We start from the raw sequence: 26,482 nt of genomic DNA on the forward strand, positions 1-26,482 counted from the left end.
TTGTTGTCCTTTATTTTGACCAGATTTTAAAATGAGTTACCTGATTCAGGTCCTGATTTAGATCAGATTTGACCAGTTTTGAGCCTATAAACAATATATTAAGATGAGTTACCTTGCAAATAAATTCAAACTTTGTACTGCACCAAAATACTTGGATAATTCCTAGCTTTTGACCCAAGTCCTCAGGCCTCAAAGATGTGAAGTCACACATTGTTTACACATGTGTTACTTCAAAATATTGTCCCATACAGGTGGTAAAGTGCATCGGCCCACATCACTGTAAAGTGTATCGGCCCACGTCACTGTAAAGTGTATCGGCCCACGTCTCTGTAAAGTGTATCGGCCCACGTCTCTGTAAAGTGTATCGGCCCACACCTCTGTAAAGTGTATCGGCCCACATCACTGTAAAGTGTATCGGCCCACGTCACTGTAAAGTGTATCGGCCCACATCACTGTAAAGTGTATCGGCCCACACCTCTGTAAAGTGTATCGGCCCACACCTCTGTAAAGTGTATCGGCCCACATCACTGTAAAGTTTATCGGCCCACGTCTCTGTAAAGTGTATCGGCCCACATCACTGTAAAGTGCATCGGCCCACGCCTCTGTAAAGTGTATCGGCCTGCATCTCTGTAAAGTGTATCGGCCCACGTCTCAGTAAAGTGCATCGGCCCACGCCTCTGTAAAGTGCATCGGCCCATGCCTCTGTAAAGTGTATTGGCCCATGTCTCTGTAAAGGGTATCGGCCCATGCCTCTGTTTAGCAATGGTTCTAATGTTCTGATATAAATGCCATTATGGCTTCTTTGATTCCCCTAACAAACCAATCTGGTTCCATATCCAGGATGGAAAACATTCTCCCTGTCAATCCTATGTCCAGGACAGTCTTTATGGATATGTTTGAAAACTTCCAGTGATGAACAACTAGGATGTCACTGCTCCTGAAATCTGGATTTCAATGTTCCTTCCGATTCACCAATGTAGTCATCTGTACAGGTTGAGTTGTCAGAACCCTCTCACATTATATGATAAATAGGATCACATACTTCATCAGGTAGAATGATATCTTAAGGACATACCAACAGTTGTCTGAGAGTACTCGTAGGTTTGAAATGAAGCTGGATACCATATGATCTACATACATGTATGTGTCAGAGGGTTTCAGAAACTTACTGTGCTTGAGTAAGAAATTTAATTAGTCACCAACATCAAAATTTACTAAACCATACTTTCAGCCTATGTGTCAGGTGACGTCACACATGGTAGTCACCTGATTGGAGGCTAAATTTCAATAGTGATAACATCAGAGTCATTTTGATAAAAGTTGAGAATCTAAGTCAAGTTTATATTTATACCAGATTACTTCATGTATATGCAAAATTCATTTAACTAATACAAGTCAAGCATTTAATAATTATTTAACAGTGAAAAAAAAATCAGGTCAGCTGTTTATATTTGTATATTATTCTTAGACTAGTACTGCATTTTTTTGCAAAGTATTTAAAATGAAAGTTGTTATCCGCTGTAATTTTTTTCATATCAAATTTTGTAAAATGAATGTTCAGAAGTGGGATTGCATAATTATGGAGTGGAGTATGTCATGTCAATATCAGGTTAAACTTTACTCCCATAACAAATGGAAAAGTACTTATTTTGTGATATTTTGTAAACAAGGGTGGTCTTTATTTTCTTTCTTAGTAGGTCATTCAAACTATAGAGGTGATGGTGTGTAAAATGTATAGAATTTTACAATTGACAAATATTATAATGTTATCAACGATAGTGAACAGTTTAGTCACTTTTTATCCAGACTTGTGACCATTTGCATGTTACTTCACAAGTGACATGTCTAGAGGGCATACTGTGAAACAGTGCACTAAAATATCAGTGTTGCACATACAGAATCTTCCAATATTTTGACAACTGACTGCCATCTTCATGTGGGAATAATCTCAGGGGTTGATGGCTGTCAATCATCAAAATATTGGAAGACTGATATTTTATTGCACTGTTAATTAATGAAATTAAGTTTGTTGAGAATTCTACACAGTGAATGAAACTATTTGAACATACACTGTGGAACTCAATAAAGTTGTTAAAATACATGTTGAAATATTTAATTTCCTTCCACTGTGTGTTTTAGATTATCAATTCATGAGTTTTAACCATAGACTGTGATTGGTTTCCACCAAACATATAAATTCTTGCACATACTTTCCAGTATTATTATTTATATCTTTTATTCACTTTCTAATTTACTACCAAGTGTTCAGTTCAAGATCATACACACTATTTCTATATATGTAAACTATCTTCCTTTATTCGCTGTAATGGAGTGTTCACACATCCTGTACATTTTAGAATTTTTTATTAGAAATAAAAAATATTATTAATACATATTTGTATGTGGCTGTTTGAAATTTGTACATACCTCAATGATAGCAGTAGCTTGATGCCATGTTATCACATTGTAATTGAGATTATGTAAACATTGGAAATCTACATAACTACAACACCATGTGGATCTTCCATGGGAGTGATCCATTCATTCATGGCTGGTAACTAATACATGTGACATTACTCCATTAAGTATCAACTCCTTAGTCTTGCTGCCAGACCCTTCAGGCTATTCTGCTCACTGTGAAGGCGACCAAACGTTGCTACTGAGAACCCTCGATAGCACCTTTCAGGTGCAAAGAAACCTTTAGTCCTTTGTCATATCAGAAGAAAGCCAGAGGTCTAGCAACTAGACTATGAACTCCTATGCATAGACAAAATATCGAAATATTAGAATTATAGTAGTTTTAGTGTATGGTCTGTCATAGCATGTCAAATCAAATCTTATAATTTCTTCTTTTGGTACACATGCATATAGGCATTGCTCTGAAGCAATGATCCTTGTAATGAGTTGAACTTATCGTGGATATAACATCTACAAATGTTTTGTTAACTTTCTCTTGTCTATTTTGTAAAATCCTCTTCTGTCATGCTGTCGTTCTCTTCGTCCTCTGAGGTTGACAGCAAACGGGAGTAATGATGGCTGCCTAACAAAACAACCCAAACCAGCAGGTGTATAAGCTTTTAATTCTACTCTCATCTCGTTACCAAGGGTTACAGCTGCCCAGCCTACAAATCAAAAGACAAAAGGGTAATATTATGCACCACACAATACACTCTCCCAGTACACTATATCCCAGTACATGGAAACAACTTTACACTGAGGTTCTGTCTATACATGGAAACAACTTTACACTGAGGTTCTGTCTATAAATAATATCGGAAACCATACATTTCTAACCCAAATATTTCAAAGAGACTGAGCTCCTCTTTATTGGTGCGTCTCCAGTTCTGACAATGAAATCAAGTTCTGTCAAACTACATGTAAATGCTGACGACAGACATTCTATACAAGTACATGTAAAGATAAAAGATTATATACTTTTGCCACTGCATTGTATGGGTCACTTTCCAACAGCAGATTTTCAATCAGCATCAAGTCAGCCAAATACTGACAGTAGCCCATTTTGAAAATCGTCCCGTGTTTGTTTCACACCAAAATTTGTTGGCATTTTCAGCAAGTTCAAATAGTTCTGTTTTTTTTACGTTCTGTGATGACATTTTTATTGTACATTGTATCTCATGCAGTTCTGCAAATGTTTCACTGATGATCATGCAATTGCACTGATGATCATGCACCATACATTTCTTAACCCTTTTTATTTCACTAAACTGGAGTGTCCTTACATTACACTCATTTCAAAAATGACTGCAAAGTAGGTAACAGGAATATGATTTACTTATAGAACTTGAGTACTTCAAGTGCTGAATTAAACTGAGCTTCTTTATATGGCAATGTCAGTCAATGATTCCACACAAATGGAAAACACAGAATGTACACTGTACCTGCTGATGAAAACACTATATCTGCAGAACTTTCTGTCCATCCAATACCATCTATTGTGATGTCCTTGCCTTCTAAGTCTGGAAATGATGCCATCCGCCATTTATCTCCAATAGGGACCTATATAGTAATGGAAATATAGACATCAATAAATATAAACATCAACATTCAAATCTAAGTGTCAAGCAATTTGTCCAGGTATGATGATAAACCTAATCAAAGTGTTGTAAAAATGACGATGCTTTTGGCAGTCACTGTAAGTGACATTACCTGTGTATGACCTTTCCCTTTAGTATGACCGTAAATTATGACCTTACCTTAGATGGAGATGGTTGATAAGCGGAACAAGTCTCTAGAAAGACACATTCCAACCCACACACATGCACGCATGCATGCACGCACACACGCATGCACGCACGCACGCACGCACGCACACACACACACACACACACACACACACACACACAAACACACACACACACACACATATATACATACACATACAAACACACACACACACACTTATTTTTTAAATATAAATGTAGTTAAAGGTGAATTCTGTCAAAGTGAAACTCAATATAGTAGTTAGTGTCCACTGGGGGTTAAAATGTCTAATAATGTATAATACACAAACATGCGCAGAGAAAATATTAGTCTGTAGACACACAAAAACACAGAATCTAACAACTTCTCTCAGGCGTCCAATATAGAGACAATTCCTATTACTTGAGAGACCATTACATTTGACTAACCTTGAAAAGTTCCTTTCCAACATGCTCTTCATAGATCTGATCAGCTTGGTCAATATCAAACAAGTGAATGGGCAGATGATGAGATGCAAATATTGTCAGCAGGATAGGCTCATCCCCCTGAATTGAAAACATCACATGATGAGAGAAAATGGAGGTTATCAAACTATAGACTGACTCATTTCTATACAGTCTGAGTGTAAACATTACCAACATCTATTCATAGTTTTATGTACAATAATAGTTTTTAGTTTGTCCAAAGTCATCTTGTCGAGTTATAACTGTACAATCTCCCTACGCTAGACATGTACTGAACCTCACTATGTTTCTTCACACTATTTGACTAGTTTCTCTTGTACACTGCACACTACATGTGAATATCATAGACAATATCAAACACACTACATGTAAGTCTTGTACCTGGATGTAATCCAGTCGGCCTAACCCAGCTAAGAACATGACTTGAGATGGTTTAATTTGTATAGTCTGTGGAAGTAGTACTCTAGAAGGGACAACATAGCTCAGTTCTTGTGTGTTCAGCTTTGATAGGATCTATCAATGAAAGGAAAGGAAAAACATGAATAGTTTTATCTTTAACCAGATAATATCATAACAACATAAATCCTTTAATACAATCATCAACAGTAACCTGCACTAGCTCCTGGGCACTAGCTGCTACTGGGATTATTTTTCATCAAATAACCAAAATATATATTCACTAAAATTTGGTAAATGACTTATAAAAAGTCATTGTATCTGTTAATTAGTGATCAATATTATCCATAGGTAGTGTAGTGACAAGTTTAAATCTTGAGTGAAAGTTTGGTTTTGAATTTGTCACCATGTCAATACTGTACTACCAAGGGTGCTAGTTGTAACTGGAGTACATGTATAATTTTTTGATCAGAAAACAACAATATATTCACTGAAAAGTTTTAAAATACCAATAATTAGACACTGGACATGTTAATCAGTGGTTGATATTATCCACAGTATTACAGAAATGGGTTGAAATCTTGATCGCCATTGAGAGCGCTGGTTTTTAGGTGCAGACCCAAAAATCAATTCAATTTGATTTATCATGTATATATTGTATAGACTGACAGATTAGCCATTGTGGGTGCAGCCTAATCTCCCTTTCCCCTATGAGGGCAGGCTGATAAGTCTAGACTGATGATGTCATTACGGTCTATCATGTATACAGCTAGACTGTCGACACTCGCTCGCACCTTTTTTTTCCTACGTTTTATCTAAACTTAAGTCGTCGCCGCACTCCATTCCGGCACAACACTACTATAATCGCATACTGATATCGATGGCCAAAGGTAGGGAAAAAAAGGCATGAGCAACTGCCGACAGTCTAGTATACAGCTACAAAAATATGTTTACCTACAGGTGAAGCAATACTGTTCATGGTATATGTTGTTATGAATAAGTTATTGTACCTACATGTAACCCAGTATACATAGAACATGTAGGTACAGTATCCATTGTCACCTGGCATACCTCAAGTACATCTGGAAACCCAATACATATACTAGGTACAGTATACCCAGTGCATCTACATTTGTAGATACCCAATACATAATAAACTAAGTACAGTATACCTATTTTCACGTGGTATACCCAAAGTACACCTGGAGTACCCATAAGGTACCCAATTGTACAGGTAACTGATACATGAGATGTAAAATGTACATGTACCCAGTTATGCCTGATATACCCAATGACACCTGGTACAGGGAAATAACAGCTGGATTACCTGGTTGTCATTGATAACACCTGGTGTATCATAAAACCACTTGGCTTGTAGTAGTTCATTGGGATGTAGTAATTCTGGCATCTCACTGGATTTCCATGGTACTGGTTGTGATTTCTTTCCAGGATTGTTTGGGTCCACTACTTCCAGTAAGAATGGATTATTACCGACATCAAAGCCCAGTTCTGCCTGCTTCATGTCCTTGGAAGGCTCAAAAGTCTGGCCAATATTGCCTAAGTAAAGATACATAAACTGAAGCTTGAAAACTACAACAGCGGATAAGTACAGTTATCTATTACTACAATGGACAAAGGGTGTGTACATTTACAACACAAAATTTGTTTAAAACTCCCTCTCCTAAATCATTACAGAATGAATTACATGTAGTATCTAAATTCAGTTATACAATCATCAAAATGAATGAGTGAAGTCTATCTCTCAAATGTAATTGGCCACTGCAATGGTACAGGTGATAAAGGCTGTTACTTTTAAGTTTTAGTTGCTACACCCATCCTGGAAACATTTTCTTCTGTCATATATTACAAATTTACTACTGCAGTTGATTTATCTTTTGCATTCTTTTGACTTGTATTTTTTTAAATAAATAATACACGTTAGACAAGCCTTCAATTTGAAGACATAGTCCCCAACTTGTGTGTTTTATGGCAAAGTTATTGGGCAAATTTGAATGGTGTCTCTAGATACAAAACTTCAAAATCTATTGACCTAATTTACCTAAGAAGTTGAGTAATGCTAAAAACTATCCTTACCTCTAACATATGCATCATAATCAAAAGGAATATCCTTAGTAGAGAATCTCTTAGCTTCTTTCATTTTCTTCCTCATCGCTTTCCTTTCATCTTCCAATCGTTTCAGTCTCTGAGCCATTCTTTGTGGATTGGGACTCAATGTTGGAAATTTTAACAAATTCAGAGTCGTACCTGGCCATATTGAGATAGTTGCTCTTTGAACAATATCTGATACTTTAGTTTTGCAATAGTCTGATCTCAGCAGTTGGTTGAAAAGAGATGATTTGCCAACGTTTGTGCAGCCAACGAGGTAAACATCACCTCTGTTTCTCCAGATTTGCTGTAGCCGTGTAATAAAGTCCTCAATTCCAAAACCAGATTTTGCACTGATGAGACCGATGTGTTTGATTTTGTGCATCGGCGCCACCCCAGCTGTAACACACTCCTGTAATACCTTTGTCCTAATATGATCCAGATACTTTGGTGAGTCCTTGGGGAGGAGATCAATTTTATTACCAAGGATCATAACAGGTTTGTTGTCCCCGATAACATCTCTCAAATTTGGAAAGATACTACATGGGAAATCCATTAGATCTATCATACAGATAACCATAGCATTCTTATCCCTGATTTTGGAGAGAATTTTCCGAAAATCTTCAGGTTTGACATTGACATTCAATGCCAACTGATGATTGGTCAATAGCCAACACCTCTGACAGAGTGTCTTTGTAAGTTCAAATTCATCAAGTCTTCTAAATTTCTCACTTGGTAGATAACCTGGTTCAGCTATGTCTTGACAGTGAAGAACAGCACCACATCCACAGCATGGCAAAACACTTTTTGCTATACTCTGATCAGGAGTACCAAAAATTTTCTTTGCACCTGCCAGAATTGGCTTTCGTATTGGTTGTCGTTTCTTCTTCAAAGACTTGAGAACCTCAACGATATCATCTTCTAAAATTTCTGACTGTATTGAGCCAACTCTGAGCTCATTTTCAGTTCTTCCCTGTTGTCTTGTAAATCTTTGAAACAGCATATCAGATATATAAGTTGGCAGTTCATCAATGTCTGTTTCTCTGTGCATATCTTTACTGAGATAATCAAAATCTTTATGAAGTGTCTCCCCATTCTCAGACAACACACTCTCTTTAGCGTCACTATTTCTTTGATAGACTGTCAAATCTCCCTTTGATTGCAGTAGTTGCTTCATTCTTTTAATGATATTTCTCTCTAGTTTATCTACATCAACATCCATTTCTGCTTGCAGTATACTATCTTCTTCAAATGAACTATCTACAAACATGGTTGATTCTGTCTCTACTCTTCTTGGTGGCTGTAATTTTTTCTTTGGTTTGTCAGACACAGTGTCCCTCCCCTTTTCATCAAAAGTCCAACCTGTACCAAAATACTGTTTGTCAATTTCATTGTCAAAGTCATCATTTATTTCAAGGAAACTTTGTGCTTTGCTTTGGGAAGCTGACATTGTTGACCTGGTGTTGCCTGCAGCAAAACCTGATTCGGAATAACTCCCAAAATACTGCTGATCAATTTCAGACGAGTCAGATTGGAGAGGTTCATTATTACCACTATTTACCATACCAAGTTCATCTATTTTGTTGTCATGGTTACACAGCTTGTTATCCTGCATCACTTTATCATGTGACAGATCCCTGACATTCTGAGGAATCTCAAGAACAGTTCCAAAGTATTGCTGGTCAATATCACTGATATCTTGAGTTACTGCAGGTCTTCCATCGGTGCCTGCTTTACACTCCTGCACATGCGAGCCCTTGGAAACGTTTTGCAGTGACTGAAGTTTTGAAGAGCGCCCTCTATATTTCTTATTTTGCCGAGTTCTCGCCCAAGTATACGTACCATTATCATGATTATCTTGTTTTGAGGACCACTTTCTTTTAAATTGAAGTTGTCCCTCTAGCCTAGATACATTAGCGCCATCATACTGCCGAGTGCGTTTTTCTAACCTGGTGATGATGGGCGAGAAACATCGATCAACACTTCTTGAAAACCTCCAATGAGAATGTGAGCCTGTCGCAGCATATACCGACGATGTTTGAAATAATCTGACCAGTCTTCCGATGGTTGTTAATGATCTTTGTACTCTGAGTATCATAATGTCAGGTAATCTGGAGGCCTGAAAGAAAATCCTCATCTAGTACCTGCACAGGAGCTCTGCACATGTGTTATCCTACATCTATTTCCGCTTCCGGAATGTATATTTGTTTGTATCTCTTACCTCAGTTTACATATTTTACTATAAATGTTGAGACTTGAATAGAAAACCCTCACTTAACGTTTGCATGTCTTAGTGAAATCACAGCTGTTATCGACTTCTAAAAGCAATCGCATATTATAAATAATGTAAGATGGGTAACCTTTGAACCGGCCAGTGACCTGAATAAACAGTCGTGTATTTATAATGAACAGAATCAGCACGGCAAAGATGGCAGCACCATCGAGAGTGGTGTTATTGGCCTGTGGATCTTTTAATCCAGTGACCAACATGCACCTGAGAATGTTCGGTAAGTTTGTATTTTTGTTATTCTAAAGAAAGTGATTTACCCAAAATGAAAGTCTATAAGTGATTGGTTGAAGGGATAAGAACGGACTTTGTAGTCAAAGTGTCGTGTGTACTTGTGCTTTCGTTTCCTCAAAAGTGACGTAAGTCACTTCTTCGGACTGACTAAAATCGCGCATGACGCATATGAAGATGATTGGTAATTCGCATCTCTGACGAGCAAGTTGTAATTTTTATTGTAATTTCATACAGAGTTGAAGAATAACAAACACTACAATTCTCACTACTGCTGCTATGGCCAACGTTGATGTTATGTGATATACAAAACAATTTATTACACAATCACAGTTGTTATATGCAGGTATACGTTTATGGTGTAAGATTATGTAAATAGAGTCAGCAAATTACATCATCATTGCGTTTTATTGAATTATTGCACTGAAAAGTAGTGTAGTGGTCCAAGGCTAAGTACACAAGTGTACCTTACATGACAGACAGTACTAGTAGTGAGTAGTGTGTTCAATTTACAAGTAACATGTACAGTGTCTATTTAATAATCATTCGTTCGTTCATTCATTCATTCATTCATTCATTCATTCATTCATTCATTCATTCATTCATTCATTCATAATAAATAAAATATAAAATAAAATTGAGGGTTATAAACAAACAGTAAGTTACATTTTCATCATGACAATAATGCTCTGCCTACAAAATGTACATTACAACATGTATATCTAAGTCCCACCTAAAATCGTGTATCCCCAAGACTGACAGTCAGTCCATTCTAGTTTGTACATGTGATATCATATGAAGAATAGCTAACACAAGATGGGTAACCTTTGAACAGTCTGTGACTCCTGGTATGTGACCTGCATAAACAGTAGTGTGTTTTTTGTGATAAACAGAATCAGCACGTCAAAAATGGCTTCAGCATCAAGGGTGGTTTTGTATGCTTGTGGGGCTTTCAGTCCAGTAACTCACATGCACCTCAGAATGTTTGGTATGTTTATAGTTTTCTAACCTACTGAGATTGATTCTCAAAGAAATGGGACAGACGTTTGTAGTGAAAATGTAAAGTACATGTTGTATACATGTAAGTTACATGTAATGTCTACAGTCTTCCCTCAGAAGTGATGTTATTCTTTGGACAGTGTAGAATTTTAAAAACACATGTCTGAAATAAGAGTCATATGATTCATAATTCTTATCACTGAATAATAATTTGTAATTAATCACTTTTATATAGACAGACAGTACATGTATGGTTTATTAAGACAAGTATAATGAACATTACATGTACGTGTAGTTGTACAATTCTGCTGGATTGTAAAACATTAACTGTGGACTTTGACTACATGAGCAATGCACTGGAGTACATGTATGTACATTAATTTGTAGTTGTTGCTGTTGATGAGGTGTACACATTGTATTATACAATAACAGTTATTTGGTAGTGCTTTGATACAAGTACATACAAGCAAAATTGAAACTTAAAATATACACATACATTGTACATACATACATACATACATACATACATACATACATACATACATACATACATACATACATACATACATACATACATACATACATACATTGTACATACATACATACATACATACATACATACATACATACATACATACATACATACATACATACATACATACATACATACATACATACATACATACATACATACATTGTGTACATACATACATACATACATACATACATACATACATTGTACATACATACATACATACATACATACATACATACATACATACATACATACATACATACATACATACATACATACATACATACATACATACATACATACATACATTGTGTACATACATACATACATACATACATACATACATACATACATACATACATACATACATACATACATACATACATACATACATACATACATACATACATACATACATACATATGTACATACATACATATATTTTTATATACATACATACATACATACATACATACATACCTACATACATACATACCGGTACATACATACATACATACATACATACATACATACACACACACACACACACATACATACACACACACACACACGTACATACATACATACGATTGCGATTCACTTCATCCCAATTTCAACTCGCCCCAATTTCAACTCACACCATTTTTAACCCGTCCCATTTTCAACTCGCCCCAACAACACTAGTAAACGTTTATAAATCTAAACGATACATGGACTCAAAGTAACATTTCGTAGCAGAAAGTGGTGTGGGTTTTGGCTAAGTGTGTGCTAGATCTAGAACTTATACTAGCACAACAACTTTCCTCAGTTATGGAATATCACTTTTCACATTAGGACTTAATGTTTACAACTCAGATAAGAAATAGTATTAATAATGATAATAACCAGGGAGAATATTAGTGACTGACACGCTTACGACTTCCGCACGTACAGGTTTTGAAGACGTGTCTCCTCTCCCTATTTAACGCAACTAAGTATTGTAGTATGTGTTTACAGCGCAAGTGGTACTTCATTAGTGGAATATGAGATACATGTACCACAGACCCTCCAAACTGAGTACTACTAGCTTCGATTTCATATATGCACAGGTAAATAATATCGTAAAGAGTTGGGGCGAATCGAAAATGGGGTGAGTTGAAAATTGGACGAGTTGAGTGGGATGGGACGAATTGATCCGTCACCCATACATCATACATGTACATACATACATACACATACACACACACACACACACACACACACACACACGCAAATACATACATACATACATACATACGTACGTACGTACGTACGTACGTACGTACGTACGTACGTACGTACATACATACATACATACATACATACCTACATACATAAATACATACATACATACATACATACATACATACATACATACATACATACATACATACATACATACTGTATGTATGTATGTATGTATGTATGTATGTATGTATGTACATGTATGTATATATGTATGTATGTATTACATACATACATATATACATACATGTACATACATACATACATGCATGCATGCATGCATGCACGCACGCACGCACGCACGCACGCACATACACACACACACACACACATACATACATACTTACATACATACATACACATACAATGTACATAGATATGTAATTCATCCATACATACATCATAACATACTGTATGCCACCCCTCACACACACATCAGACACTGGAATTCTAGATTTGGTTTGAGTTGTTCACAATGCAACCTGATTAAAACTTAAGTTCAATTTATTAATTTTTTGTTATCCTGCGTAACTATAAGATGCAGTCTTACAGTACAAAGTGATTGTGATACTTACATATACATGTACATGTATGTAAAAATGTAGATGTTCTATACATGATGTACTACACAGAATACAATAATTGGAATGTTCATAGACTTTTCGTCCATAGTTACAACTTACAAATGACAATTTATATTCAGAGTCAAGAAATTGTTGTAAATGAATCCAAAGTAATACACGTAACAAACTTAAAAAAAAAATTTCAAATAAAAACTTGAGCCAATTGCAAGCCTTTGAGAAATATGAAATGAAAAGGTTCCTTGTATTGGTGCAGTGTTTTATGTCACTTCCACCTAGTTACTGGGCCTGTACTTTGTCATAAAAGGTTATTGCCTTGCAGGATTGTGGTTCCAACAGCTATTTATGACTTTGACTGAGATACCACAGTATGTAGAAACTCAGTTTATATAGAGATCGCTGTAAAACACTTCTCATGGCTTGCATGATTGTCTTAGCTGTGCCGATTCAAAGAGTATAATGTATGTAATGATAAAAGGATAATGAAAGAAACACATCTACATTTTGTACATGTACAAATGAATTCATGGTGGTAAAGTGGTTATGGACTGTAACATGAACTGGGATATGGCACTTCAAATGTATGCTATGTTTATTCCATAAACAGTACATGTACCCTAAATTACAATGTATGTCTACCCTAATTCTTTTGAAGAATGGTAAGGTCACATTCCAAATAGCACTTTTGGATTTTCTTATATAATTCAAATTATAGTTCAAGTTGTACACAAAAGATCATTTAATTAATGGAAAAACAAAACAATCACCGTTTAATAACAAGAGGAATAATACCAGATATGCAAATTAATTGCTATCTAAGCGTTCTTGAATATCATTAGCCAAAAGAGCCAAATTCAATTCATTTCTCGTTTATTTGAAAGTTGCAAATCACATAAAGGCAAAATTTTTTTTCCCATGTTTTTTATTTGTTGTATTTATAACACTATCAGCTACACTGAAATTCCCCCTTTCATATTTGATAATGGATAAGTGGCCATTGATACTGTCACAAATATCATCATAACAAAGTTGCTAGTGATATTGTATTTGTAGAAATTTCTAATATTGTGATTAATTAAGTTACTGTTCTTACATGTAGATTCAGGCTTTTTATATGAATACACAGCATGACCAAGAAGTGAAAACTAATCAAGGAAGTTCTGTCAATTTCCATTAGAGTTGATGGTATTGTTAATGGGGGTTTCATGTACCGTCATGTACTGCTGTCCACGGAGAAAACTTAACCTTTCCCAGAACTGATTGGGAAATGAGATACTGTAGGCGGAATACAGCTGTAGGTTTGGCAGGATGTTAGCTTTTGACAAACCTTACAGCGTCATACATTTGAGTCAGAGATCTTCACTTGGGAATAGAAATTTCTAGAATTTAAGACTTGTTCGTGTACATGTACATGTAGGAGTGTATTTTTTGTATAATTTTTTTAGTACAGTTTATTGTATGTTATTAATTTGGTGTGTAGCATTTTCTCAATAATGTCTTTAAAAACATGGACTCAAAACTTCAAGCAGTAAATCATCTACTTTTATTCTGAAATGAATGTTTAATTTAAAATTTGTATACTTGGTCAATGTACATGTACAAAAAATAAATTGTACACAAATTTTAAAACTTTTACCTGTGATAACCATTTTGAGCTGGAGGTTGTCAAATATTGGAAAATGGCTTTAAAAAAAATTACAACAGTAGTCAAAAAGTAGTTGACAACTTTCAGTCTCTGTTACTTACATGTACAAATGTAGATGGTCAAAATTCACACAGTTTTACACTTATTTTATCAAAGTCAATATATATTTACACTCCTTTCAATTTTTATACACATTGTCTTTTCTTCGTTTTTGTCATTTTTTTATCAGTTCAGGTTTTACATTTGATTGTTTACTACTTCTGAATAATTAGTATACTTTTGTTCTTTGTCTATTTCTTAATATTTGTATTAGTTTAAATTCATAATATTTCAACTGAGTTGAAGATTTAAAGTTACTTGGTCTGCAACTGAATGCTTTTACATTATTTCGATGCACATTAAATACTTACACAAAACTACTCTAGTACAAGTGTAAAAAGGATACATGACGTGAATTGTATGAAAATTCATCTTCCGGCGTTGTTTCTGAGCGATAAAGTTTGAGTTGACCCCACGGCAGAATATGTATGACCCGCCATGATTCAAAACGTTCAGAATCGATCACCTGACAACCACATGTAATGAGCATGCGCAGAAGTAATTTATGCGGTGACCTAGCTCGGTGACCTATGCCCGGCCGGCCCAGGATCGGAACGTGACCCAGCCATGTCAGATGTAAGTATATAAACAAATACACGTGTTTCTAACCAGTGTTTTCGAGATCTTTCCACCACATATTGCAAATCTGTAAATGTGTCATCGCTTGATGAGAATATGTAGACGATTTGTGCAAATAGTAAAATCTTTATTGTGTGTGACATCGTGATGGCATGGGCTCTAGATCTAATAAACTGGTGATTTGTTTGCACAAACCAAGTTTTATGGCCATCAAAGTACAAAAGCAATTGCGTTGTGTGAAGGTCAAAGTTATTTGGGACATGTAACGAGCAGAAAGCATTACTTTTGCCGACAAATCGAACCAGAATTTACAAATACAATTGTTTTTTCAGGAAACTTCCATTTGAAATAAATTGTGCAAGAATGCAACTTTTTTGGCTGCAATTTTTGTGCATAGAATTGGTTATTTCCCCAATGTGTGTCATGATACTCATTGATAGGTCCCATACGATTCCAAATGTTTTTTGTTTTATTTTCCTTTAATCTGTCCATTATCAAATGTATGCAAAATATATGTATTGTTTCATTATTTTCAAGTAAATACATGTAATAAAGTACATAAGGGAGTGTCCAGATTTTACTTCAAGGGGGACCCCAGAGGATTTCCACTTTTCCTTGTGTATTTTTTTCAAGCCCCCCCCCCCCACAAAAACTTGGGAAAAATTGCAAGTACTTTATTTTTCCATGCCCCCCCCCCCCCCCATAGACTCACACATATACACAAACACACTTTGTGGAGTCATGATGGGTGAATGGTTAGCGTGGCTTGAAATCTACAGATTGCAGGTTCGAGCCCTGTTGCTGCCTGCTGTTTATTTTTGAGTGGCTAAAGTCCTTGGGCAAAATTTGAACCATGACTGTGCCTCAGTCAAACCAACTGTATAACCGGGGACCTGGTAGGATGTAGGTTGCAATGTGAAGGCTTTAATCCTATGTGCTTAAATGGCTGCAATGGATTGTATGCTCCCCAGGGAGTTGAGGAAGACTAAAGGGCCGCTGTGCCGTTTCCGAGCCAGGGGTAATAATTAAAGCACTTTGAGCATGGAGTGGGAAAGCACTATATAAGAACATTATTATTACACATACACAACATGTATGTATGTATGTATGTATGTATGTATGTATGTATGTATGTATTTGTGTGTGTGTGTGTGTGTGTGTGTGTGTATGTATGTATGTATGTATGTATGTATGTAAGTGCTACTTTTCTTTCTTCAGGCTAGTTTTAGTGGTTTGGAAGAGGGTGCTGTATGCAGAATGACAGGAAGGGGTAACAGGGTAGGGTTAGGGAAGGTAGTATGCCTACCATTGGTGATATTGACAACCAATTACAAGACAGACAACAAAGAATGGAAGTAAGAACATATGTTCATTTTAACAATAGTACATCATAGAACCTCAAGGGTCTATGAGTACATATATATTTAATAGCTGACCACAGAATGAACATGACATTATTCACATCTCACAAACGCTTCTTTCAAAGCTGCACTAGCAGCTTCTGAAATGTTTGTTGTCCATATTTTTGTTAGATGTAATGACTTCCTAATGATATTGTCCACCCTAATGACCACTATACAATCACAGGTGGTGAAACATACAGTATCTGTACACACACTATAAATCTAAACCAAATAATCTGTTGTTACAATTGTAGTTATCCAATGACATCACAATTTCAACCTAATACTGTACTGCTTTGATGAAAACAATATTACTGATTTCTAATCGTGGGCTGTCCAATAAAAAAAAAACATTTCAGTTACAGTTAGTGATGTTTTCATCTCAATCTACATTTACTATTCTGTGTTGTTTACAGTTTTAGTATTACAGGTTGTTAATCAGCTACAAGCACTATTTCAATATTTGTAGTATGACCTCCACCGTGGACCTCTAGTGACAATAAAATTGAAACGAAAGTAAATGTACATTCTCAATGTGATATCCAAGTTTTTTACTGTAAGTCATAAGTTATCAAGGCCTTGAATTAGATTAGGAACCATGCATACAATGCAACAGGAAACAACTATTCTGATATCAAGAGAGACAAACACACATTCACAATTTATGAAGACTATGCTACATTTGAGCATAGATGTTCATGAACTCTGGATTCATTAGTATCTAATGGAAATTTCTACATACAGTAACAATATTTCTTAGAAGCAAATCCCACATTTTCACCGACATCTTGTTAGCACTGTACTACTATGGGCTGTTTGTACCTGTCCCAAAGAAATGTGAAACAAGGTGGAGTGGTAAAGCTTATTAAGGATCTGTACATACAAGCTTCCCAAATTAGGGAGCCTTCAGTATTGACAGGGTGAAGGGCCAGAGGAAATCACACATGATCTGTTAAGTAAAACATGACCCCCCTCCCCCCATTTGTAAAAAGTGACCCTCCCCTTTGTCCCATTTTGTAAAACATGACCCTCCCCATGATAATTCCATAAACTGAATGTTAATCAATCTTCCCATTATATGTATACACTCACTGTTGCAGTTTTCGGACAGACTCTGTTTTTGGACAGATATCAACTCGTCCCATGATCCTTGTTGTTTTCTTTTGAACTATCATATTGTCATGCTCAAGCACTCATACGAAAGATTAAGCAATACAAAAGCTTTGATTCAACACTAATTTTGTGGTATCAGTTCTGAGAGCACTAATATTGGTGATCACAAAGTTACCATATGTAACAACACTGTCATAGTTGCCAGTGCTTTTTGCATTGTGAGTGATAAGGTGAGATGGTACAATCAATAAAATGCATCATTTTATACACAATTTTCTTACATTATATGTATTTGTACTTTGGCATGTAAAAGACTCGTAAAAGTAAATGATGAGTGTTCATCTCACTTTTACATCTCAAAACACAAAACAAATTGACAATCATTGAATCTTAAATTTGGTCACAAAACTACAGATTGTAAAATGTGACCCTCCCCTAAACATTACTATCCAAAATATGACCCCCAAGAACAGGTTTGTAAAATGTGACCCACCCCCTGATTCCTTTGGCCCTACCCTACTTGTAAATACTGATGGCTCCCTTAGTATGTCCTGTGATGTCACAACCTGTTCGTAATCATATCGTGATGATACATGGTACGGCCCATTGCAGTACACCCTAGAAAATACTGACAAGACATCAGAAAAAATTTGGGCCTCACTTCCTAAAAATTATTATCATATTGTGAGCGGCCGTGTCCCTTTGAATGCTGCATGACAGCCATGCACCTTTTCGCAATCATGCTAAATTAGAAGTACCTTCATGAAATCCTGTCATTTAAAAGTAACTGTAATGACAAATGAATAGTAGTCTCTGGTTACATCACAAATGACAGCAGATGATAACATTTGAACTGTGATTCAACCAAAATAACACATCTAAACAAATCAAACTGGATCAATTGAATGGTTTATGAAGATTACACAAACCAAAGTTTGCATAAATGTATTAAATGTAACAAATAAACATGTACATGTACATGAAGTATATGCAGCATTATGGATGGATTCACTTATTGCTATAAAGTTGAAAATCAAAAGAACTGCACTATTCTTCCTTTCAAAATGTCCTATTTCATACCATATAACTCATGATTTTAGACATTGTCCTCCATATAAACTAAAAAAAACTATTTTTTTCCTCTTCCTTTACAGGACTTTAATTTTCTTGTACCAAATGAGGCTGTTCTGGCAATAGCAGAAGATGGCGACAAGAATTTTTGCAGTAGATGATGTTGAAGATAACAATGATGCCAACAGCATGCTGCTTGCACAAATTTTGTTCTTTGGCAACATGGTAGACTAGGGGTTGGCAACCATGTTGTTGTTCCAAGCTGTTGTGTCTGGGTGATAAGGGACAGATACCCTGACCCATTCTTAACATACACTGGATTTAGACCATCCAGACTTCAGTGAATGCATAGTGAATCAAGGTCGTCTCAACACTTGCACTTCAACCAATGATGCTGTTGGGGGTGGAGATATGGGAGCAAGATTTCTTGACAGTCATCAGTCACTGGCTTCCAGTTCCTTCCTTCGCTTCATTCCTTGTCAGTCAAGTAGTCTTGTGTCCACTATTAGTTTCTTCAAGGCAAGCAAATGTGGGTATGTTTTCTCCACTTTGAGAGGTGTGATAGCCCATCTACAACTCTTTTTTTTTTTTGGAATACTCTGTGGTGGCTAAAATTCATAATACAGGAAAAGAGACAAAATTTGTTGTTACAATAAGCATTCATGTTAATGCAGTTTTAGCCTGTGTATGGCACTTGATTTACAATTTTGCTAGTGTCTACTATCCTGCTTGTGCTATTTACAGTTTATTCTATTAGCCACACCTAAACAAATAACATTACAAAAATACATACCTGTATGCTTGTCATATAATCCCCCCCCCCCCCCCCCATCAGCTTACTTTTACTCATACACATAGTATTACTAGCAGGACAGTAGATAGGAGTTACTAAAGTTGCAGACTCAGTGCTGCAGGCATGCTACTATAATTTGGTGTATCATTCAACACAAATCTCTCAGCCTTCCGAGTTTGCCTTTCACCAGCTGTTCAAAACATATCTACAAATCTTTCCCTCCCTGGTGATTATTATAACAGATTTGATCATTGCCTTAGTTATTCTACTACACATATTACACACACACACACCCACACACAAAAAAAAAAACCTAACAGCTTCACTTAGAAAAATGTTAACTCTGTGCATACTTGGTGTTGTGTCAAGTAGAAAGCCATGTTTGAGTGTAGCCAAATTTACGTGATTGACATTTTTTTATTATAGTGATTACATGATAGACTTGTACATTTCAACAGAAAAACTCATCACAAGTGGGTAGTTTAGCACAGCTTGTGATAGGCAAACTATGCTGCTTGGTCAAATAGTGTTGTAATCTATGTTCATTATAGTAGTGTGTGTGTGTGTGTGTGTGTGTGTGTGTGTGTGTGTGTGTGCGTGCATGCGTAAGTGAATGATTGAAGTTTTTTTTTATTCATGCACTGTTCAGTGTTTGACATTATCATTTTGAATACACTTTTTGACATTGATGAGACTCTATATTTCTGTCTTAGTGGTTAACTAGACTGGATAATTTTTGTATTGAAATATTGTACCAGATTAGACTTCATCCAATGTTCTTCCTTTGACATGATTTACCTAATATGTACTAAGTATATTTCTGATACATGTATATATGTTTATATTAAAAGAGAACTATTTATTGTTACCGAATCACTCCTTCCCTTGTCCTCAGTAAATCTCTGTCAACATGTACATTGTGATCTAGAGCTGCAAGCAAGTTTCTTGCCCTGTAAACAGGTGGTGTATTTGCTGAGCACTTAGATGCATACATCAATCATTCAATGTATGTTGGTGAAAAGACTCCAGGTCTGAAGTTGTCCTGAAAACAAATACACAGAACAGTATATAAGGTCTCCACTATGGAAGTGCCTATTCAAAATTGGTTGTGAGCACCATGCATACTCAACATGTTCAGCTTGACATTTCTGTGAGAATAAGAAACCACACAACAACCTTTATTGGCTTTGTTATATCACATTGATTTACAGCTAAAATAATGTAGGCTTGGTGATTCACTCATAGAAAATTATGTTTTTGATACAGAACTAGACATAGTTAAACTCTAGACTAACAATAACAGAGACAACAAACACAGTAGGTTCCTTAGTATTGCTATTCTTTCACAGTGTAGTAAAAGCAGGCTTCTAGTGAAAACATTACACATGGACTTGATGGTTTTTAATGGCTGCAGTTGTTTATTTTCTAACTGATAATCTACATTTCAACTTGACTACTTCTACATCACACTGCACAGCACCTATGTAATTATTTCTTTTACATTACAAGCTGTCTGAGGGTGTGCATTTAACAGTTATTTCACATGAGTGAAACACCAAGCCTACATCATTTTAGCTGTACTTATTGGTACATGGTACACAGAAAACATACAATTTAATTTTATTTCTTTGTTTGCTTATGGAGCATGCAATAATGGTCTAAAATTGACACAGTCAATAACTTGAAAATAGCATCAAAGGTTTAACTAGTAATGATAGCTAGAACACATGATTATTCAATACTTTCCTATCAAGCGTGTTACAGTAATGCTAAACACAATATTTTTTACAATTTTGGGATGAATTCAAGCATGTGATCACAACCTAAACACAATGATTATATCTACGTCAGTAGGGATGAAGTCAAGCATGCGATCACAGCATAAACACAAGGACTATATCAACGTTAGTAGGGTGATTTGACTACTGAATAGAGTACAGTGCCTGATGTACCTCAATAGGAATTCTGCTTTCAAAACTGAAACAAAACCACTTGTGATCTTTTTCAAAAATACATTCATTTCCATGGTTCTAACAAAGATTGGTAAAATGCCAAAAGTATGTACACTTTGATCATTGGTATCTGTCCTATACACATATTGAGAATGTGATAGGTTTCATTCATACCTTTCAATTTCTTAAAGCACTCCAGTATATTAGGATGGTGTAGTATCAAAACCCAAGTCAACATCATATCGGTGATTGAAATATAGATCACCATGAATATTACATGGTTGTCATTCCTCCAATATACTCACCCACTTCAAGTATAAGGCAGAATCAACGAATTCATTAGAAATATTGATTTCACCATTGCAGTCAGCTACTGTGCACACCGAGGAAACTCTGGCTTGAGCTGAGTAACTGCTTCAGATACACAAGGCACATAGTATCACTGAGCAAAGAATCTTTGTCCTCATCACTTTGAACATGTTGAATTCCTTGAACTTGACTTGTGTTATTAGTATTGTCAAGACTTTCATCTTTATTGTCACTTACTGTCAATATCAACATCAGCATCTTCATCATCTGGCTCTATATGTCCATCATCCCTACAAAATATTGACAATTATTATTTATCGTGTGAATCACCCTCTAACACTAACCACAGGTGCAGCGAACATGTAATTGTTTGATCCATAGATCGACTGATCGATCATTTTATTGATTGATTTATTATTTGGTTGAATGATTGATCGATTGAATGATCAATTTTTGTGGTGCAATAAAAATTATTTTGTGTGATATTGATCAAGTCACTCATTTAGTTCTCTTTTCCTATCTGCTTTTCTCTCTTTCAGTTGTATGTAATTCTCTCTTTATTGACTAAATAAAGATGCCATATCCATTTTTCTCCTCTGATCTAAATTAAAACACCATTAATTTCATAATTGGTGAGAGATCACTCACATTAACAGTTTGCTTTATCTCTCATCTTCTGGGAGATTATCACACTAGACAAACAGTTGAAGAAGGTGCCAAAGGCAGTGTGAAAGCATACCTTGTCTCAGATGACACCCTCCCCTACAGTATATGTTGACCTTGTTACCATTGTCAAAGTGACCCATGAGCCTAGCGACTAAGAATTTAAGATAGTCATTCGCAAACATGGCCGCAACAAGAGGAGTGAACTGGTCATCAGAAGTAACACAAGCAATCATGGATAGTAAGAAGGCGTCTGATCTTGAACTGTGACTCTTAAAACGCATCAAAACATGTCGAAAATAATGATGCAGTCTAGATTGTTCAGCTAATCGATGCGTCGTCTCATCATGATATCTTTGTAGACTACCTCAAAATCTCCTACGTGTCCACATTTGTCTCCGAAAACGCATTGGCAGAATTGTAGTGAGTTTTATATCGCCACAAAACTCAATGAGTGAATTGATCAATATCCAACATAAAATAAGTCATATTGCACCACAAAGATTGATCATTCAATTGATTAATCATTCAACCAAATAATAATCAATCAACTGATTGATCAATCGATAAATTACATGCTCACTGCCCCCTACGCAGTAACAAATACATTCACTCTACTCCACCACATCACTGTATGTACATGTACACTGTCAATATCATTTCAAAAATAAATTTCACACAATGTACATATACTCACAGCATAGTTATATTGAAGCTTGGTTCATACTAGTCTGAATCTTCTTCACCGGACTCTTCTAAGTCATATGATTACTCTCAGCATGTTTCAAACCTGTTAGTGATAAATGAAATAAAACATATGTAACATAATGACACATTCCTAGTACCAGTTCTTTGTATGTACAACTAGACACAACAAACTATTTGGCAAGTATAACCATGTAATCTGCAATGAATCTGATGTAACGCAAGCTTGTACATCATGTGGTAAGCAATCATGTGAGTACTTCCTCAAATGGATCAATGAATGATTCTGACATAATCTTGCACTTGCACTTTTGTGTTCGACAGGTGCTGTAGGTAAAATACAGAATTTGTGAGACATGAGGAACAGGGTAAAAATACAAAGAAGCACATCCACGTTGTATGACCAATAAATATAACATGTTCATGTTCGCTATGAATGTTAAAATAATCATTACCATTTGTATGTATTTTACCAGTATCTACAATGTACATGTATTTCCACATATGTACGATATGAAATGCAATTGATCATCATAAATTATGTACCTTTCACTTTGTGCCTGTGCCTGGGAGGAAGTTGCAGTCAGGTGTACATTCTTGATGGAGGATTCACAACTGTACTACTACAGGTGATTTCTGATATAACACATTAATTCCTGACATGATAGAACCCCTGTGAAGGAAAGAAAACCAAATGTTCAATGATGCAACAAACATTGGTCAACCTGTAGTCGTGTTCACAGCTACATGTATGACTTGATCCAAATAGTCATATTAAGAATACATGTCACAGCCAGAATTTTTTTAATGCCCACATACACGTCTAAACTGCCTTCTTGCTAAATGCAAACCCACAACATGGCTAGTAAATTACTAAGAATATTAAGTCTGATAACTGTTCATGCCAGTGATATTTTGGACAAAGTGGTCTGTTATTGGTAACATGGGAAAGCAACAGAAATATTTGACAACAATACATTGTACATTTGTATGTCATAATGTTATGTATAACTAGAAATCTTACCTATCAGATTCCATTGATAAAAATTTAGACACATCTGGACCACTCATTTGACCCAACATCTGCACACCTTCACCTCAGTGACCAGTTGTTGTGTTGATGTTTGAGGCACTGTGTGTCCACTTCTACAATGAGCACAAAATGCACACACTATAATAATAGTAATATTGTTGGAAGCCAATTCAAAAATGAAATATGTCTATTTTTTTAAAATGTAGAGTATAATGTACACATTAACAATGATAAAAAGATATCAATATGGTTTGAAAGAAACTGTACATGATTTGCAAAAATGTAAAAACAAATTCAATATTACATTGTATTTACTCTAATGTTCTGAGTGCCATAGCTTTGTGTAAATACAAAAAGTTAGTAAGATATCCGAGTCAGCAATATTTATAAAATGTGATTGATAAAAATAAAACATTAAATTACATGTAAAGAAATGTTTTCCTCACTTTACAATATATTGCTGGTTGCTTCTGAATACAATAAACATACTGTTCATACAGTTATTAAAAACTGTGCATGGTTTTATTAAACTACATGGTTGTAACTTTCAGTTTTATGCATAGAATAATGGTTAGATAATAAATGGCAGAATAGTTTGTGTAATAATTTAAAATCAAAATTATGATTCATATTCTCTATACATACTTGATCTGTTGAAATTGGCCAACTCTTCCTGTAGTAGCTTGGGAAGTACTGGCTACTGGCTGTGATGTATCTTTTCCCTCAGCAAGTACTCTGCCTTTACTGGGTTGATGATCATAGTACCTGTGTAAAATTGGAAACATTCACAATAATACATTAGACATTTAGAAAAACAAAACCCCAAAAAACAGAAAATATTGAAATGTTTAGGGAAGGAAAATAAGCACATATACCAACGTTAGACTCGTAATTTTCAAAACTAACATTTACGTGTAGCTCTAGAGTGGTGTCAAGTAAACACACCAAAATTACCTTCTTCCAGAATTTGAGTTTTGGAGTATTAAAAACTGTAGTGATAGCAAAATATTGGTGCACTAATATGTAATACTACATTTTTTGTATTTCTAAAACTCAAAGTTATTGTTCATATAAGACATCAATGTATGCTATAGTATTGTACTATGATCAACATAAGAATAGTACACTACAATGGTGGTTGTTGTCTTTATCATTCTTACAAGCTATACTAGCAAGATGGAACATCAACTCTACCGTACATACAACTGTGAGAATGCAGTATTGTCCATTGTGGTTTGGACAGCCTGTCACCAATTTTACCACAATTAGTAGTTACATAAACAACCGGTCATCATTTTACAAAGACAAAACATCACAGGTTTGCAGCTGTGTGTATTTTAGTCGTACTATAACTACTACTAAAAGTATACGAGCGTTATAGCGCCATGCTTTCGCCATGCGCCAATGTCATAAACATAAATGTGGTGTCACAAACAAACAAATATTCATGCTTTTTCGCCAATGTCATAAACGTAAATGTGGCGTCACAAACAAACAACTATTCACTGTATCTGCGTTAAAGATTTCAATTCTAAAATACTCTTGCATGTGAGTGATATACTCGCTAAATTTCAACAAATGCATCAATACACGAATGTAAACACAACTCAGCTGTTCATGTGTCATTCACAGATAGGAAATGCGTATGTACTTACTTACCAGTCTAAAACTTAGAAACTCCGCGACTTTCCAGTGAAATTGTAGCGAATTTGCTTCTTTCAGTGCTTTCCAGCGGTCGATCTGTCCAAATATATTTATTTTGCCGATGGACGATTTTGTTTTCCTTCGTTTCCTGGCTGAATCCGTAAGAGTTGGACGACCTTGCATCTGTACTGTTGGTGTCCGCCATGTTGAAGAGGTCGTAGTGAGTGCGCATGCGCATAATTGCGTTCAAACCAAAACCGTTAGGTGACCGGGTCAAATTCTCGCGTTTGAACATCGACGTTACTGGTTTGAACGGGGTCAGGGGTCGATTAAAAAAACGTACCATTTAATCAGATATCGTATCACAGCAGTTTATTGCGTACAGGTTTG

General features: G+C 35.6%; 2 protein-coding genes and 1 long non-coding RNA gene across 6 annotated transcripts in view; 1 reads left to right on the top strand and 2 right to left on the bottom strand.

The window, feature by feature from the left end:
* Positions 1 to 1,979: 1,979 nt before the first annotated feature.
* LOC144446710 (nitric oxide-associated protein 1-like) lies at positions 1,980 to 9,355 on the bottom strand. Its single transcript, XM_078136531.1, has 6 exons — positions 7,176 to 9,355; positions 6,409 to 6,638; positions 5,067 to 5,198; positions 4,650 to 4,766; positions 3,900 to 4,017; positions 1,980 to 3,122 (listed from the first exon to the last, which is right to left on the bottom strand). The coding sequence occupies exons 1-6, from the start codon at positions 9,322 to 9,324 to the stop codon at positions 2,929 to 2,931; spliced, it is 2,940 nt and encodes a 979-aa protein (XP_077992657.1). The 5' UTR covers positions 9,325 to 9,355; the 3' UTR covers positions 1,980 to 2,928.
* Positions 9,356 to 9,357: 2 nt separating this feature from the next.
* Positions 9,358 to 26,482, top strand: part of LOC144446711 (nicotinamide/nicotinic acid mononucleotide adenylyltransferase 3-like) — a 51,152-nt gene continuing 34,027 nt past the window's right edge. The window contains exon 1 of one of the 3 annotated variants that reach the window (XM_078136532.1): positions 9,358 to 9,694. In XM_078136532.1, the coding sequence (XP_077992658.1) occupies positions 9,592 to 9,694 (103 nt within the window). In that variant the 5' untranslated portion in view covers positions 9,358 to 9,591. The remainder of the gene's footprint in view (positions 9,695 to 26,482) is intronic. The other 2 variants (XM_078136534.1, XM_078136533.1) reach the window with 2 other exon arrangements.
* Positions 16,820 to 26,482, bottom strand: part of LOC144446715 (uncharacterized) — a 173,024-nt gene continuing 163,361 nt past the window's right edge. The window contains exons 1-8 of one of the 2 annotated variants that reach the window (XR_013481973.1): positions 26,108 to 26,289; positions 25,094 to 25,213; positions 24,440 to 24,561; positions 23,962 to 24,088; positions 23,408 to 23,500; positions 22,044 to 22,337; positions 20,656 to 20,828; positions 16,820 to 19,601 (exon numbers count right to left, since the gene is read on the bottom strand). This is a non-coding gene — a long non-coding RNA (uncharacterized LOC144446715). Of the gene's footprint in view, positions 19,602 to 20,655; positions 20,829 to 22,043; positions 22,338 to 23,407; positions 23,501 to 23,961; positions 24,089 to 24,439; positions 24,562 to 25,093; positions 25,214 to 26,107; positions 26,290 to 26,482 lie in introns of those variants that run through there. The other variant, XR_013481974.1, reaches the window with a different exon arrangement.

This window comes from Glandiceps talaboti, chromosome 15 (assembly GCF_964340395.1).
Source record: "Glandiceps talaboti chromosome 15, keGlaTala1.1, whole genome shotgun sequence".
Lineage (NCBI taxonomy): Eukaryota > Metazoa > Hemichordata > Enteropneusta > Spengelidae > Glandiceps > Glandiceps talaboti.

What these genes read in the sequence shown, in the direction of transcription:
- LOC144446710 (XM_078136531.1), bottom strand. Translation starts at nt 9,324, where the DNA reads ATGAGGATTTTCTTTCAGGCCTCCAGATTACCTGACATTATGATACTC. An exon ending in GTGTTATCAATGACAACCAG is followed by an intron (nt 5,199 to 6,408) that starts GTAATCCAGCTG and finishes TTTCATTGATAG; the next exon opens with ATCCTATCAAAGCTGAACAC. An exon ending in TATAGTGTTTTCATCAGCAG is followed by an intron (nt 3,123 to 3,899) that starts GTACAGTGTACA and finishes TTTGATTTGTAG; the next exon opens with GCTGGGCAGCTGTAACCCTT.